We start from the raw sequence: 15,982 nt of genomic DNA on the forward strand, positions 1-15,982 counted from the left end.
CTGAGATCCCCGAACCCAATTATTTTAACAAATTGCTTTTACATGCGTACTCCCCCTAGGAATCTGCCTATACTTCTGGTGTTTGCAGAGGTTCGGTGGTTTCCCCTATTCACATTTTTTCCACTGGATTTTTTAAAATAATTACTGTTCGTTGTCTTCACCTTTAACATTACAGTGGTAGAGCGTCTGCTTGAAGAGTCGCGAAGTAAGGAGTTCATCCTTACGTTGCTAGTTCGAATCCCACTGTAGGACGAGGAGAACGGTCCTTCGAATGAGGCCTTATAAACTGAGGTCCCTTGTTGCAATAGATCCAGGCACAAAAAGATCCCTCGCTGCTCCAAGTGCCGAGTATAGGTCAAAATTTGTAGCTCTCCACCGGCAAGTGCATTGTGGCGTTTCCAAATGAGTGTAAAGTTCTCTACAGGGACGTTAAACAACAAACGAACATAAATCATTAAACTATCTTGTACTCTGTATTGCTCTCTCTGTGTATTGAGTGTACGTGGTAGTTTGACCTCATGAAGCAAGTTATATATCACTTACCTTTGATCAAAGCTCTGGTCTGGAAGTCCTTTTTGTCTCATCTTTTTCTGTAATAAAAGTCGTTATCCCCCTTTTAAAACTCGATGAATTTAACAGAGGTTCTTGCTCTTTACCTCAGGTTCATTCTGAAAAAATTACGTTCTGATCCAATCTCTAGAATTCAGCGATCATTGGACCTTGAATAGCAATACTTTGCGAAAGATTGAAATACAAAACATTCGCAAGGACACACATAGACTGTTTTAAAATTTAAAAAATCATGAAAATAGATGCCTGATCTATGTTTATGTTTCTAAAATAAGTAGGTTTAGTACGTTTATTTTTAGGCAAGATTTTCCAGTGGTGTCCTTTAAGGTATACGACCCATTTTTGTAGTAAAGTTTTTTGTTGTACATCTTGAAATGCATTTTCACACATCAAATTGTTGTTTTCACTTAATTTGCAGGATAACTTTAGTCAATTTAGACTTTTCCATTTTCGTGTTATATATCAGTAAACCTCTTTGTCAGCAAACGTTTTTTAAAGGAATATCAAATTTGATCTTTAAATTAAGAAAGAAATGAATGAGGTCAAGGTCAAGAGGTCAGAAATCATAGCATGAAACATGTGGAGATAACAAACAGTATTCAAGATCAAAGGTCCATAAAATAATACAAAATAGGAGCAGAGCAAACAAGGACTCCAAAACATCAGAGGTGGGATCAGGTGCCATGGAGGAGTGAGCATCCCCTGTCGACCGGTCACATCCGCTGTGTGCTCTTTGTCATGATCTGGAATTAACGGAAACATCTGTCGTCAATTCAGTGTATACTAGTGAAAAATGGACTAACAATTAGTATGAAAAACGTCAATCAGTGTATGAATTTGCTGACAAGGTCATAAAGCTTTCGAAATGATGACAACAAACGAGACTGCTGATATTCTTGTTTCATCAACTTGTTTGTCAATACTTTACCTCGTGTAAGAAATTGCTCATACGTAGAGCATGCTCTTGCGTATCGAATCAACTTAAATATATATTCTCGATATACAGGTGATGAAGCCCTATATCTTCTCATTCAAAAGATATTACCAAGGTTTAAGTTTTGTGGCAGACGGATAGAACTACGGTCTGACAGACGAATTAGATTTAATGTCCCCTCGCTTTTGCGAAAGCGGGCGACAATTACTGAATTAGTTATTAGAAGATGTGACGTTGTACATTCAAAGTAAATTGTCATTATGTAAGATGTCTCAAAAACTCGATTTCCTGGTAAACGATTGCCACGTAATGTAAGGCGTTCTATTCATTCAATTTTCTGGTACGTTTGCTTGTATTTACTTACATGTATGTTGTTTAACGTCCCTCTCGAGAATTTTTCCCTCAAATGGGAGACGCCACCATATGCCAGTGGAGAGCTGCACTGCAAATGTTGTTCCATACGCGGCATGGCACTTACGGTCAATGAGTAGGGGGGGGTCTTTTTTGTGCCAGCAATACTGCGGCAAGAGACCTCTGTTTATACGGTCTAAACCGAAGGACCGGTCTTCACGTCCCACAGTGGGATTTAAACCGAACCCGCGGCCGTAAAGATCAACTCCTTATTCGGAGACTCTAGAGCAGACGCTCTAACGACTGCGCCATGTCAGAGTATGTCGTAAATTCCTAATGTCGGAAGAAGATTCGAAAAGCCAATGTTCAATAATTTTATCAGAATTCTTTTGAAAATTATATTATTTGTATATCAAATTATTGTTTGTTATCCATTAAATTACTCTTATAACAAACTGAGGTGTATAATTATTAGTATCACAACATCAGCATTGTTCAGCCTGTTTTCAGCAGTTCGAGTTGCGGGGTAGATTTGATTTCGTCAGGTTCGAATCACCTTAATTAAATCAATTTGAAGATAAATAATTGTCTCATGAGTTAACGTACGGACAGATAGACGGGCGGACAGGCTCAAAGGAAACCTATAGTCCCCTCCGGTTCGTTGAAATTTAGTCGAACGAAAAGAGTATCCTTGAACTTGCCACCCACCCTCTGAGAGTTATCGATGCTTTTCCACCACTGCTTTTTAGACCAAGTGGTAATATTTGATAACCTATAGAAGGGTTAATGATCCCTTATGAACACTCTCAGTTTATTATGTATCAAGCTCATGTTCATGTTGAAAAAAACTGATGACACACGGTAAAAGAGAGACCACTCCATCACTCCTATTGACAATTTCGGTAAAATTGATAGGGGATGCCAATTTTATCTTCTTGGTGGACGACACAAAGATATCTGTTATTTGACAAATATTTTTGTTTGTTCAAAATGATCTTTTGAAGAGATCTGATATTTAAAAAGAAATTTTCGAGTGAATGGCAAAGTAAATCGGTAGCATCAGATCTGTATAAGGACTTTCATGTGTATAGGAAAACTTTTTCGTGTAAGATATGTTGTTTCTTAATTGTGCAAATGAACGACATTTCAGAATTCAACTTGATGTCATAGGAAATTATAAATAAAGTGAAATTAATTATTCTAATGTTGAATATTGGCGTGGAAATATAAAATAAAATTTATAAAGAGGAAAGGGAAACGAGGGGCCCACAAAACCATACACCTGCTCTTTTAAATATTTTACAGATTTCAGCATGTTTTAAGAGCTCTTTGATATTGCATTGAAAAAAGGGTCTAGTGAATATGTTGAACACACGTCGAAGGAAATATTCGTGATTAGGAAAATGTTATTCATTCCTCGTACAAATCGAATAAATGCACATTCCTCTCGCCTTCTCGTGGTTTCTTCCTGAATATCTGATTGGCTATTTTTCTAAATGTGAATGTTTTAGTCTGAAGGTCTTAATTTTGATACTTTCATTTGATTTTTTTTTCATTGCTTAATATTAACTTTACAATATACTGCAAAACGTCACACCCCTATAATAAAGATTTCAAACTTTAAAGTGCACCCGGTTCCTCGAGTTGTCATTGGGCCGTGTGTTAGGTCAGTCTCCCGTAACGCTCTTCGCTTGTCATAGTTCAGAACTCAAGTGCGCCACATGGGGATCAGTGTTGCACTGTTTGCTTTGACTTAATACCTTATTTCTGTGTGCAGGTGATTTTTTTAAGTTTAAGAAAGAAGCTCACCGCCGAGATAATCTTGTGAAAGAAGGACTTTTTCATCCTAAATTACATGTTTTTCTTATTCCTGTGAAATGAAAGAGGATGTCAAAAATTTTAAAATTTGACGTGTGAAATATTTTAAGATGTGTATTATCGGTAACACGTGAGTTGACTTGTTGTGGAAAGATGGAGTGTGAATTTAATCATTTTACCTGAAAATTTAAATTTTTGATTTTAATTGGAAGATATGTGGGGCTCCTTGCTATCAATCGGCACTGTCGTGAGTCTGTTAGTGCAGAAACTTGCAGGTGAGTGGTTCCGCTCTCTGTAATAGAGTAACCGACTCATACCTTGTAACTAAAAGGCTACCTGTATATTGGACCATTATTGGAAACATAAGAATACAAACATCAATCATATTTAAAACAATAAACATAACAATAGGGTTAATCGAGCACACATCGAGGCGTCATTTTATTGTGTACAATAATTTAGCAGTGTCAGCTTTTTAGGATTTTCTTGGGTTTAGGGTTTATCATGTTGCTGTGAGGGCTAGATTAAACTTGACAATTCCCACGTGTAGGTTATTTGTCATTGTTAGTCTCAAGTTCCCTTTATGATGTTGACCATTAAAGCTGGAAATTGTGTACATGTGTATAAATCTTAAAATACTTCTGCATAATTTTATTATTAAATTTGGACTGCCAGATGTTGAAAACAGTAAACTTCAATCATTTAGAGAAATGATCCACTAGTAATTAATTTTGCTTATCTTAGTCCCATTTATTCCAACTTTTCTTAATTTTAAGTGTGATTTCACCCAATGTCACCTGATGTCAGATAGGTTTCGAGCATATGAAGAGTGGAAACACGAAAGATTTGTATATTATAAGATTTAATGTGGAATTATGGTGTCAAAAGTAAATTACAGAATAAAGTCGCTGTCATTTTCACTATCACGCAAGGGTGTCAATAGTGGGGTTGTAAATTTTGACAGTTATGTTTATCATTACCTAAATCTGTAATACAATGTATACACTTCTTAATAACTTTTTTATTATTATTTCAGCCGATTGTCAACATATGGACAAGTTCTATATGGTACGTACAGATCAATATATTCACATCAATTAAATTACTAAGGTGTTCCCATTCTGTTCTGACTGAAATAAAATGCAGTTGTTAATCTGCAATGCAGATTTGCAACTTTTAATCATTACGCATAAACACGGTTGCCGATAAACTTTGAGAAAAATAATTGTTTAAGGCAGTGCTTGTGTTGGGATTGGCAGTCATGCACTAAATATTGACAAGCTGACGTGCAGTTAGGACATTCATATAATGAAGATGTGTATCAAATAATGCAACACATTGCACATCTAAACAATACACTCCCATCTGGGTCTTTTAACCTTTGGTAGATAATAATTCAAATGAACTGATTAATTACCAGATTAAATTCCATGTCATTGCATGGTTCTTATTAAATAGATTCTCAAAGTAAGCCATCTTATAATCGGTGTCGTAGTTTTTCCCTGAGTTGTAGATGATACAAATATAAATGGATGCTGGGTACCAGCAAATATGCATGTATTCTTAATTTACACATAATGTAAATTCGATTACTTGTGCATCTACCACGGCTATAACTTTGTACCACCCTGTAAATCTAAGTAGAATGGCGCGCTGTTACAATGCATTCAGATCGAGTCATTTTCAACTCCTCCTTTCAAGCTATTCACCGGGGAACAGAGAGCATGAGAATCAATGAACTTTAATTTCTTCAACCCCTTTAGATGTACTCTATTATCCAATATTCCATTGAACATCCAAATCAAATTAGAAGATTAGACCACCTACACCTGACTCAAGTCTATGAGTTTTAGCAATTCAAAGATGTCCATAAGCTAAAATCGGGGCGAAACATTAACATGGTTGGGAAACGAGATATTAATTTTAATAACGAAAGATAATATTATAACAGTAATTAGGGAACCTTATTATGCTGCATCATGGAATTCTCCGTCTTTCGCAGTTTAGACGGTTTTGGACTTTTATGAGAAAACACACTATTTCATTCACGTTTTTGCATGAATAGAAACTTAAGTGCCTGACAGGTTACAATATCTGCTGAGGAGGTTTTTTAGCCATAAATCAGGCGACATTTTCTGGCGGAAACCTGTGAGCGGTGTCAGCCAGAAGCTGGCCTTTGGTCTCCCAGACTTCCGGTACTTCCGGGTGACGGGATGGTGTCTATAGATTGGGTAACATCTGATACATGAATTGCCGATTATTGTTTATGAGATTGATTAAAAAAAAATCTTATCCCAGTTAAATTACAGTCAAACAACATAGACATAATGCACTTTCCAAAAACTCGTATTTTATTAAATTTTACGCACACCAAAGTAACTTAGCAATTGTCTCTTTGTCGGAATTGAAAGGATTGTCTGTCAAAGGTTATTATGTGGTTAATTTGTTGTTTTTATTAACAATCAAGAGCTCTCGCGAGAGCGCCGTTCACGAATGACCAGGTCCTGTGTTCAATTGTATTTCACACTCCAGGCTGTCATACTGATTCTATCCCAGAATCCTTTTGTTAGCCACCTTTTTGGGGCTGGAGTCTTTTCGTGATTTTGATTTGCATAGATGCGCCATATGCTACAAATATAACAATTTCATTAGCTATTTATTGGACGCTTTTTTTCCATTTTTATTAGTTCTTTTATTTTTTATTTGTTTTATTTTTAATTGTTTATTTGCACTTTACTTTGCGGGGGCGGGGGTTGCTTTATTTATGAAATGCAATTGTTGCATACAGACTTTTCCCTTTTATTGTTTGATTAATTTGTGTTCTTCTTTTTTCTCTCAGGTTTTAGTTTCACAAAGCATTATTTTGCTAACAACATATCATCAATATTGATATGAGGTGTGTCTTTTATAGCTCATATTTCTCGTGCTGCATAATTTAATCAATCACATAACACAAAGTCCTATCTTAAGCAATGGTAGACGTTGTACATTTTAGCTTACTTTAATTATAAGAATCTTGATCAAATACTTCTTGCGTAAGTGGTATTATTAAAAGTTGTATATCTCATTTGTAAATTGGTCGACTTCAAACACATGAGTGTTTAACGGTCAACAAAGTTAACAACAACTAAGCATATCATTTACATAAAATTATGAAGAAGGATTTTGATCCCCCTAACTTTAAAAAATTGACGAGGAAAGGGGGTATGGACACAAAGTTGAAGTTTATAATGTTCATTTTTTGGTAGAATTACATGACATACAAATTGCAAAATCTCTGACTAGAAAAGCATACCATAGAAATATGGGGATAACGAACAGTATTCAAACTAAAAAGTCCTTTTAAAAATACAAATCAGGAACAGGGCAAACGGGGACCAGAAAAACATCAGAGGTGGAATCAGGTGCCATGGAGGAGTGAGCATCCCTTGCCAACCGATCACACTCGCCATCTGCTCCTTGTCATGATAAGGAAATTATTTATGGAAAAATATTTTTTAAAAAGCCCATACAACTGCGAATTATTGGCTTGTTTCATTGTCATATATTTTTTGCCCTGAAATTTATCCTAAATACTGAAGGACTGTAGGAAATCTGCATGGGGTGTAATTTTATTAAGAAAATATACGCATCAAAGCTATTATCAATTTAAGAAAAAAATCAAATAGAAATGTACAAGAACAGTATCAGCAAATTGAATATTATAAAGTTAAGTCGCAGGTGCTTGTTGGTAAGTTATGAAGACCGTCGGTGTCATTAAGGGTAATGAATTTTCATGTAAGTTATTAAACAGAAGCTGGGATTCACACATCCCAGGTGTGTCCATGTCTTTTTTATAAAGGGACGTATAGTCCATCAAGCGACAAAAGAATTAAAATTTTGTTCAAAATGTAAATGCTTATCAATTATCTACAGACCAGTGCAATGTATCGAGAGAAAATCCCCGTATTTTCTAACTCCAACTGTTTATGCCCAACTAGTAATATGACCGTGCATATATATTGTTTTTCATGTCCTTCTTCCATCCTTTCGTCCTTCTTTCCTTCCATCCCTCCAGTCTTCAGTCTGTCCTTCTGTCACACTTTGTGTTTAGCTCAGTTTCCACTATTCAAGATATATACAAGTTCTCACACTTGTGTTAAAGCTGATGCTGCTATATTTTATATAAAGGGACAAATCAAGAAATATATTAATTCAAGATTATGTGCTACATTTTGGGAAGAGCTATTCAGTATTCAACTTCCTTTACATTTCTTGACATTGACCTTTCCTTTGACCTTGACCTCACTTTTCTCAAAGTTGTGTTTTTTATAGATGTATTTTTAATGTAAGCATATTTATTGATAGATTATTTCACGTGCAGTGGAAGTTAATGTAAATATATAGTATGTTCATGTACGAAATGAAACCCTTCCTTTTTTATTATTTGACGAGAATTTATCAACTTTGCTCATTTTTTAAACTTTGATATTTAAGTTTATTATATCATGTATATGAATATTTTTAAGAAACTATTCATCATAATTTCACCAAACTTCATAAATTACTGCACATTTTGTATTAAATAATGATCCTCCGGACATGCATTCATTTCTAGCTCATTTAAAAATATGATTGTCGTCAATTTGTCGATACGTTCACGTCAGCATTACGTAACATGTAAGCAATATTTTAACATATGCAGCCAGAAAACTCACTCGAACATTATAAAAAGTTTTACCACTCGTCAAAGACTTTACTGCCTTTTAAAAAAAAATCCATAAAATGTGTTTTAATTTTAGATTTAATATATGATTCAAATATTTATTTTAAAAATATTGACTAAAATGTTAAGCCTTAACTTTGAAAACAACATGATATGGGCTTTAACAGAGGATAAAAGACACAAAAAGTTAAAATCGGGCTTTGGAGACACCATATAGTTATAAGTTTATAATGTATATTGTGTATCAATAGTAGGTATTACTGCACGAAAATTATCTTGATAAGTACCACAATATAATACCGTATGGAATGGACTAGCTGCAGATATGTAGCTCTCCGAAAAAAATATATTGGTAGACCGGAAAGCTACAGTGCCACCCATTGAAAAAAACTGTATATTCATTGCGCACAAAAAAGTGCGCTCTGTTCTTAATCAATTCTTCCAAATTCTTACCTCAATTGCAAAAAAGAAAAGATTTCCAAAAATTTCTTTATCCTCAATCAAGCACTCTTGAAGTTGATATCTGAACGAAGCGCATTGGAGCGAATTATCTTTGAAACCAAAATTGCAGTATAAATAAGCGAAATGTTCGATGATTACAATATCAGGGTCAGGAGGACTATTAACAACAAATTATGAGGAATGTTTGGTTTTGGAAACAGCGAAAGAATATGTTAGGAACACACGTTTAGTAATATTTTGAGATTACAGTTTAAAATCACGGAGAAATAAATCGAGAACCGAGCGCACTTTTTTGCGCGCAATAAATATACAGTTTTTTTCAATGGATGGCACTGTAGCTCTCCGGTCTATCAATATATTTTTTCGGAGAGCTACAGATCTGCAGCTAGGAATGGACCTCTTGAACTGTTTCAGCTTTATTTTTTATTATCAGTGGAACCGATCGAATTTTTCGCCAACAGCTGTGTAAAATTGATTCTTGTTCATGCTGCATATTGTCATTTGCTAAACACCGTTTATTTTACAATCAGATACATGTATCTTGGGTGACAGTGTGTGTGTGTGTGTGTGTATATCGAAAATCCGGAAATATGAGACCGACGAAATGACTTTAAATTTTTCTTATCATATATAACTTCCTGTGGCGGGCTGCAGAAGTTGTACAAGGTTGTAAACTTGTCGTCTTCATCCTTGATTATCTTGAGAGAATCGTACACGTAAGATTTTAGGGCTCATTATTTTGATTTGTTTCTGATATGAAAATATCTATTCTCATCGGTGCGGAATTCCCTCTACATCGGGGTTGAAATTTAGGCTATAAGTTGATTAACTCGCTGACTTTTCCAACAAAATTTGAGTCGTTGAAGCACAGGCACCTGAATTTTTATCAATAAGTTGCTAAATTAGCCAAATATCGAAAAATTCTCTATATTTACATATGTATACATAGAGGGGGTAGAATTTTTCGAGCACAGGCATCTGAATTTTTATCAATAAGTGATAAAAATTCAGGTGCCTGTGGTTGAAGTGTCAAAAATGTGACGTCACATACAAAGTTGCCATCGGAGTGTTGTTTGCTAAGGATGCAAGCTATAGTTTTGTGTCATACTTTAAATCATTCATAATTTTTTTTCAAGTTTTCTATGCTTTAGCTTTGGATTACCCTAAGAAAAAGGGGTAAGAGTGCGTCAGGGATTGGGTACTTGTACATGGATCCAATAGTTCAGTGTTAAAGCACCGGAACTGGTAGTGAGTCCTGGGTTCGAGTCCTAATCTGGTCGAAATATTTCCCTGCCTGTTATACTTGATTAAGCTCTGCCTTTTCACACCACGCAAGACATTTAGAATGAAAAGACTCAGACTGTGATCACATGATATTGAAACTAGAATGTTAGCTGCATTTCCTTTTAAAAAGTGCATAATTTTAACAAACAAAGTTAAATCTTTTTTCTATATGCCATTTTCACTATCCAAGGATTTCTGATTCAAATGTTGGGATTGCTAACAACACAATCTCAAATCTCAATGCATACTGATACATTATAGAAATACATGTATCAAAATACATGTATCACAAAAAAATTCTGACTTATGTTTTCTTTGTTTACTTTACAATTTGTGGTCCATATATAGATTAGATATGCTAAATATAAATTTGAAATGTAATAAGGCTTAAAAAAAAAATATGTTTGTTTCCTGTAACATTCCCAAAAAATTAAGGGTCGGTAGGTCGGGATTTTTTTTTTTTTTTTTTTTTTTTTTGCTTATGAATGGTCAAACATCCTGCGACTGAATATACTACGTGTCATATTTACAGTGGACACCCAACATGGCATCCAAAATGGCTGCCTAGCAGCAGAAAACGAACTTCAGAAAGTTGTAGGGGGAAATTGTTGTTACAATAATAATTACTCTTTATAACTAAGGTACTAGGTTGACATATTTTATGTCTCAAGTTAAGCTACAAGCTAATTTTTTTTTTAATAAATGGAATCAGCTGATTGATCAAACGAAGTTTTGACATTTGTCAGAAAAATAATCCACCCGGGGGTAATTTGAATGGGTCGGTTGGGTTAAAGGAAACAAGCATATTTTTTTTTTTAGGCCTAATATTTACTAGTAACATAAAAATAGATTTGTTTTACAACATATATACAATTTCTTTGAATAAATCATACTTATTTGTAAAGGAATATGCTTCATTTAAAAAAAATTTTATGTCCAGTTAAAAGTAGTGTGACAAATATTGTAGTATGCCGAAATATTGTAATGCATGTTGATATAGAACAAGCTATATAGTCCCAGCCCTATATTAATATAGAAAAAGATCAATTAAAAGGAAATACATGTTAAAAGCTTTAAATGTTTTATACATGTATCATGATGTGGAGGTACATGTATATATCTTTTGTACCATTGAACTGATGATACTGTACTTTTTTTTTGTTTAAATAATTTCTGTGTACTGGTTTATCAGTTGTTAGTTGTACCTCAATTTTAAATAGACCAGATATTTTTGTTTTCTAGACATAAGTATGAAATTTTGTTTGATTTGCAGATAAAATTAAAGATAATTCATAATTTTGAAGACCAGTACAATATAATAATAATTAGAAGAGCTTTCTGTGAAATTGAAAAATGATTCCAAATATAAATTTGACTTTGATTTAGATTGTCATTGTATAATGAATCCATCGTGGTCATTGTTTAGTCAGTGTCTGTGTAGTGGACACAGGATGTTGGACAGACGGGGTAGTGGACTAATGCTCCACTTGACATGGCTGTACCAGGTCATTTCTTTAATTAAACAACAATGCAAATAGACCTTTAGGTAATTTATTGTTCTATTTAACCCGTGTCTTGTATGAATTGAAGGTCCTTGTTTCCCTGCCTTTTACATTCCTAGAGTGGTTTTATTTGATTTAGATATTGCAGGCTACTGATCTTCTGAGTGGTAAGGAGTTATATTCCTTCACGAGGCAGAGGCAATGTTTTTAGAGAAAACACAAAACACTTAAAGCCTTGTAGAATTTTGTGTCTGAATTTGTATTTCACATTTATCCAATAATAACAATTGTTAGAGACTGTTGACAAAGATCTTGTTTAAATACCTGTTCTGTTGTAAAGAGAAGTGATGTGACTGCAAAGATATGATTTAAAGTCAACATTGACAGTCTTTACTATACCTAACAAAGCCAGGGTCCCACACAGAGTGGGCTTTATCGGAGCAGACTGACAGTAACAAAATAGGGATACAATCTGCATCTCCCCACGGATCTCTGTTCAGGCCTGTGTCAGAATACTAGACAAATATTGCAGTTTGTTGTCAGACGATAATGACGGAAATTTGGCTACCCCACAGACAGACCTCAGAAGCTGTGGACTGGAGGACCTTTAACACAATGCTCTGTGGATTTTCAAAATCGTGCACTGTCAAGTACCACTACAGGGTGGAGAACAAAGAACGAGTGGCCTGTCTAAATTCACCATTTGTCAAGAGGATTGAAACTAAGATCTTTAGAACTTAGATGCATAAAATAATAAAAAAACACTACTGCAGTCCTGGATTTTTCTAAAAATTTAATTTGTAATTGGTGTATTTACTAATTTTTTTTTAACAGAAAAAAAAAAAGAAAATAGATTTTAGGAAAGTTGTGTAAGATCTACAGGCATATGAATATTTTTAAAAGAATAGGAACAGAGTACTTTGAACAAAGAGTTCTTATATATCATGAGTTACACTAGAGAGGGTAAATAAAGGCCATGTCAGAGCACTACAAGCAGGCAATGTGTTGTAAAAGATGCTTACATTTATTTATATACATGTATTACCATTCCATGAACTGGTATGATATTCTATTGTACATGTAATTGACGTATAGAATCTTTGGAAATGAGTTGGTGCTAACCAATGTTTTTATTTTTTAGAATCACACGCTCTGGTTGCCAGATCTCTGTACTATCTGTACCTGTCTGGACCCTGTGTCTGTCTGTGAAAATGTCCGCTGCCTGAATCCCAACTGTTTCTATGCTAAGGTGAGCTATACAGGCACCAGTGTAAGCCACTTTATTTATGCTACATTTAACATGTACTGTATATAATGTTGTTCAATGAAGAAGTATAATTTTAGCAGAGAGTGTTAAAATGTTAAAATTATTCAGATGTTTATGGAAATAAATTCAAATATGAATGATTTACACAAGTTCATGGTTGTTTTATGGCTACACATAAATTATACATTCATTTCCTTTGAGAAAATGTACATGTATATTTCTCAGTATTGTGAAACTGTATTTCTCATTAAATGTATTAATTTTGTATCATGAAAATACCACATGTGTCTGCATAATTCTTTTATGAATTTTCATATTAAAAAGAAATGTAAGTTCTTTTGGATTTGATTAATGATCCATCATGTTAATATGCCTAAACTTTCCTGTTTAAAATTCTAAAGTTGAATTTAAAATTTTATTCTGTCAGACCTGTGGCTACAAAATATATATATCTAAAGGTGTTCCGAGGGTTGCCTTCATTCCTTTTTATTTATAAAAAAAAAATCTTTAAATCTGTACTCCCCACAGACAAATGTCATGTTAGTTCATCAGTGAGGTCATAGGTAAGATGTGTCAGAACAGACTTAAATTCCTTTGATCCTTTACACTCTCACACCTGTGTCAGGTAAGGACTAAATACAGGTGTAAACGAATCCCCCTGGCTGCCTGACCAGTGTGTATTACCTTCCGTGTGTGATGTATTGCCCATGACATGATTCCAGCAGATTCAAAATTATGTTGCACCTCTGCTATTGTTCTTCTGATGCAATGGAGCCTCACAGTTAGAGTCAGATGTTGCCATTTTACCTCAGGCAGGAAAGATCATATTTAAGATTTATGGTTCACATTAAATTAAAGCAATCATGTCACTGTGCTGGCAGTTAAAAATCTTGCTGGTGATTAATGATGCTGTATGCATATACACTCTGTGATTACAATCGCAAAATTCCTTAAAGCTTGTAAACCACTGTTAAGTACACAAAATTGTAAAAAGTATCATTTTGATAGCTTTCAGAAAATATTTTTTGGCTAACTTATTAAGCTCGTTAATCCATATGTAGCAATTTTACCACATGTATATTAATCTGATGTAATAAGAGTGTGCATTTATATTCCATTAGAGTATAGATTTGACAGATGACAATTTATATAGTAAATGATATTTCAGTAAAGGATGCAATCCATCTGTTACTGGTATGATTAGGGCATTGAATCCAAGTTGGTGGCCTGTGAGTCAACATAAATTCAGGGTGTTACAAATGATTTACTTCATATTAAACTTGTCATATTTAGAAATCAAAGGTCATAAAGTAAGCTCATGTTCTACTTAGAGATGTTTGAAAGTCTTGTACATTTTAACAGGAAAAAAATAAAATATTTATTCACTTTAATTAAAAGAGTTCCTTCAAAATTTGTTCACTCTCTTGATTTTGTATTTAAAAAGCAAGAAAAAAAAATGGGGGCTAGCTCTCACACCTCTATTTGGGAAGGGGAGCTGGACTTAGAAAAAAAAGTTGGGAAAATTTAAACGACCTTCTTGAGAAGTCATATATGCCTTATTTGAATGGGGAATGGGGCTTTGAATGTAAGACAATGAAGAGTCTTAAACTTAATAATTGACATCAATTGCACAAAAGATATCCAAGATTACTTTAACATTTGGATGATTTTCTTTTTCAGGGGGAATATCTTCAGATTCCACATGATGGGTGTTGTCCAGAGTGTGTAGGAACTTTAGCCCCTTGCCGTCAAGGCTCCAAAACATTCGCAGTAAGAGTCTTTTTTCCCCAGTATTATTTGTATTACAGTTAAACTTGGTTAGTATGAACACGGATATTGCAAATTCACGGATATAGCGAAGTTATCTTGGATCCCCAGCTATACAAATTAAACGAATTTCTTATACAGATATAACGAATTATGGATATAACGAAGTAATTTCATAGGTCCCAGTGACTTCGTTATAACCGAGTTTTACTCTATAGATAAAATGTGGGAGTATTACTAACTAAAGATATAACACAAATATAAGCATTTTCTTTTCTGTGAATTTGCAATATGATGTCATGTTATTTAATAATTTTTAAAATATTTTTAGGCCACCTGAGTAAACCCAGGTGAGCTATTGCTATCCGTTTTCGTCCATCGTAGTGCGTTGTGCGTTAACATTTGAACATTTTCAGCTTCTTCTCTGCAACCACTGAACCAATTTCAACCAAATTTGGCACAAAGCATTTATGGGTGAAGGGGAATAAAATTGTGAATTTCATGATCCCTGCCCCCCTGGAGCCTGAGGGATGGGGCCAAAACCACTAAAATTAATGCAATCTTTATAAATCTTCGTCTTTACTCCTGGACATCAAGCAGTCAAACTGTTTGCATGATTGTAATCAGCATTAAGTCCTCTACCAAAATTATGAAATTCATAGCCCTGGGGTCAGGGGTTCTAGAACTAGGGCAGGGCTAAATAAGTATGTAGTGAAAATGCATTATTAATTAAAAAATCTTCTTCTCTGCTCCTGGGTATTAAATAAACCAACTAAGTACATAGTTATGATGAGCAAGAGTGCCTTTACCAAAATTGTGAATTTTATGGCCCCAGGGTCAGGGGTTCTGGTGTTAGGGTGGGGCTCTATTGATTATATAGTGAAAATACATGAATTCTTTGAAAATCTTCTTCTCTGCTCCTGGGTATTAAATAGACTAACTAAGTGATAGTTATGATGAGCAAGAGTGCCTCTACCAAAATATTGAATTTTATGGCCCCAGGATCAGGGGTTCTGGTGTTAGGACGGGGCTCTATTAATTATAAAGTGAAAATACATGAATTCTTTGAAAATCTTCTTCTCTGCTCCTGAGTATTAAATAGACTAACTAAGTGCATAGTTATGATGAGCAAGAGTGCCTCTACCAAAATTGTGAATTTTATGGCCCCAGGGTCAGGGGTTCTGGTGTTAGGGAGGGGCTCTAATGATTATTTAGTGAAAATACATTAAATCTTTGAAAATTTTCTTCTCTGCTCATTCGTATTAAGCAGATGAAATACCTATATAGTTACGATGAGCAAGGGCCCTAATATTCCAGAATTG

The 15,982-nt window shown here is 34.4% G+C and overlaps 1 protein-coding gene across 1 annotated transcript in view; it reads left to right on the forward strand.

Annotated features, from left to right (window-relative positions):
* The first annotated feature begins 3,525 nt into the window (after positions 1–3,525).
* The window catches only part of LOC134265595 (extracellular matrix organizing protein FRAS1-like), a 50,474-nt gene continuing 38,017 nt past the window's right edge, over positions 3,526–15,982 (forward strand). Inside the window, exons 1-4 of the mRNA XM_062747820.1 lie at positions 3,526–3,948; positions 4,710–4,741; positions 12,768–12,875; positions 14,574–14,663. Of these exons, the coding sequence (XP_062603804.1) occupies positions 3,888–3,948; positions 4,710–4,741; positions 12,768–12,875; positions 14,574–14,663 (291 nt within the window). The 5' untranslated portion in view covers positions 3,526–3,887. The remainder of the gene's footprint in view (positions 3,949–4,709; positions 4,742–12,767; positions 12,876–14,573; positions 14,664–15,982) is intronic.

Source organism: Saccostrea cucullata, unplaced genomic scaffold, assembly GCF_032062105.1.
Source record: "Saccostrea cucullata isolate Sc308-1 unplaced genomic scaffold, CSIRO_AGI_Scuc_v1 ctg157, whole genome shotgun sequence".
Taxonomy (NCBI): Eukaryota; Metazoa; Mollusca; class Bivalvia; order Ostreida; family Ostreidae; genus Saccostrea; species Saccostrea cuccullata.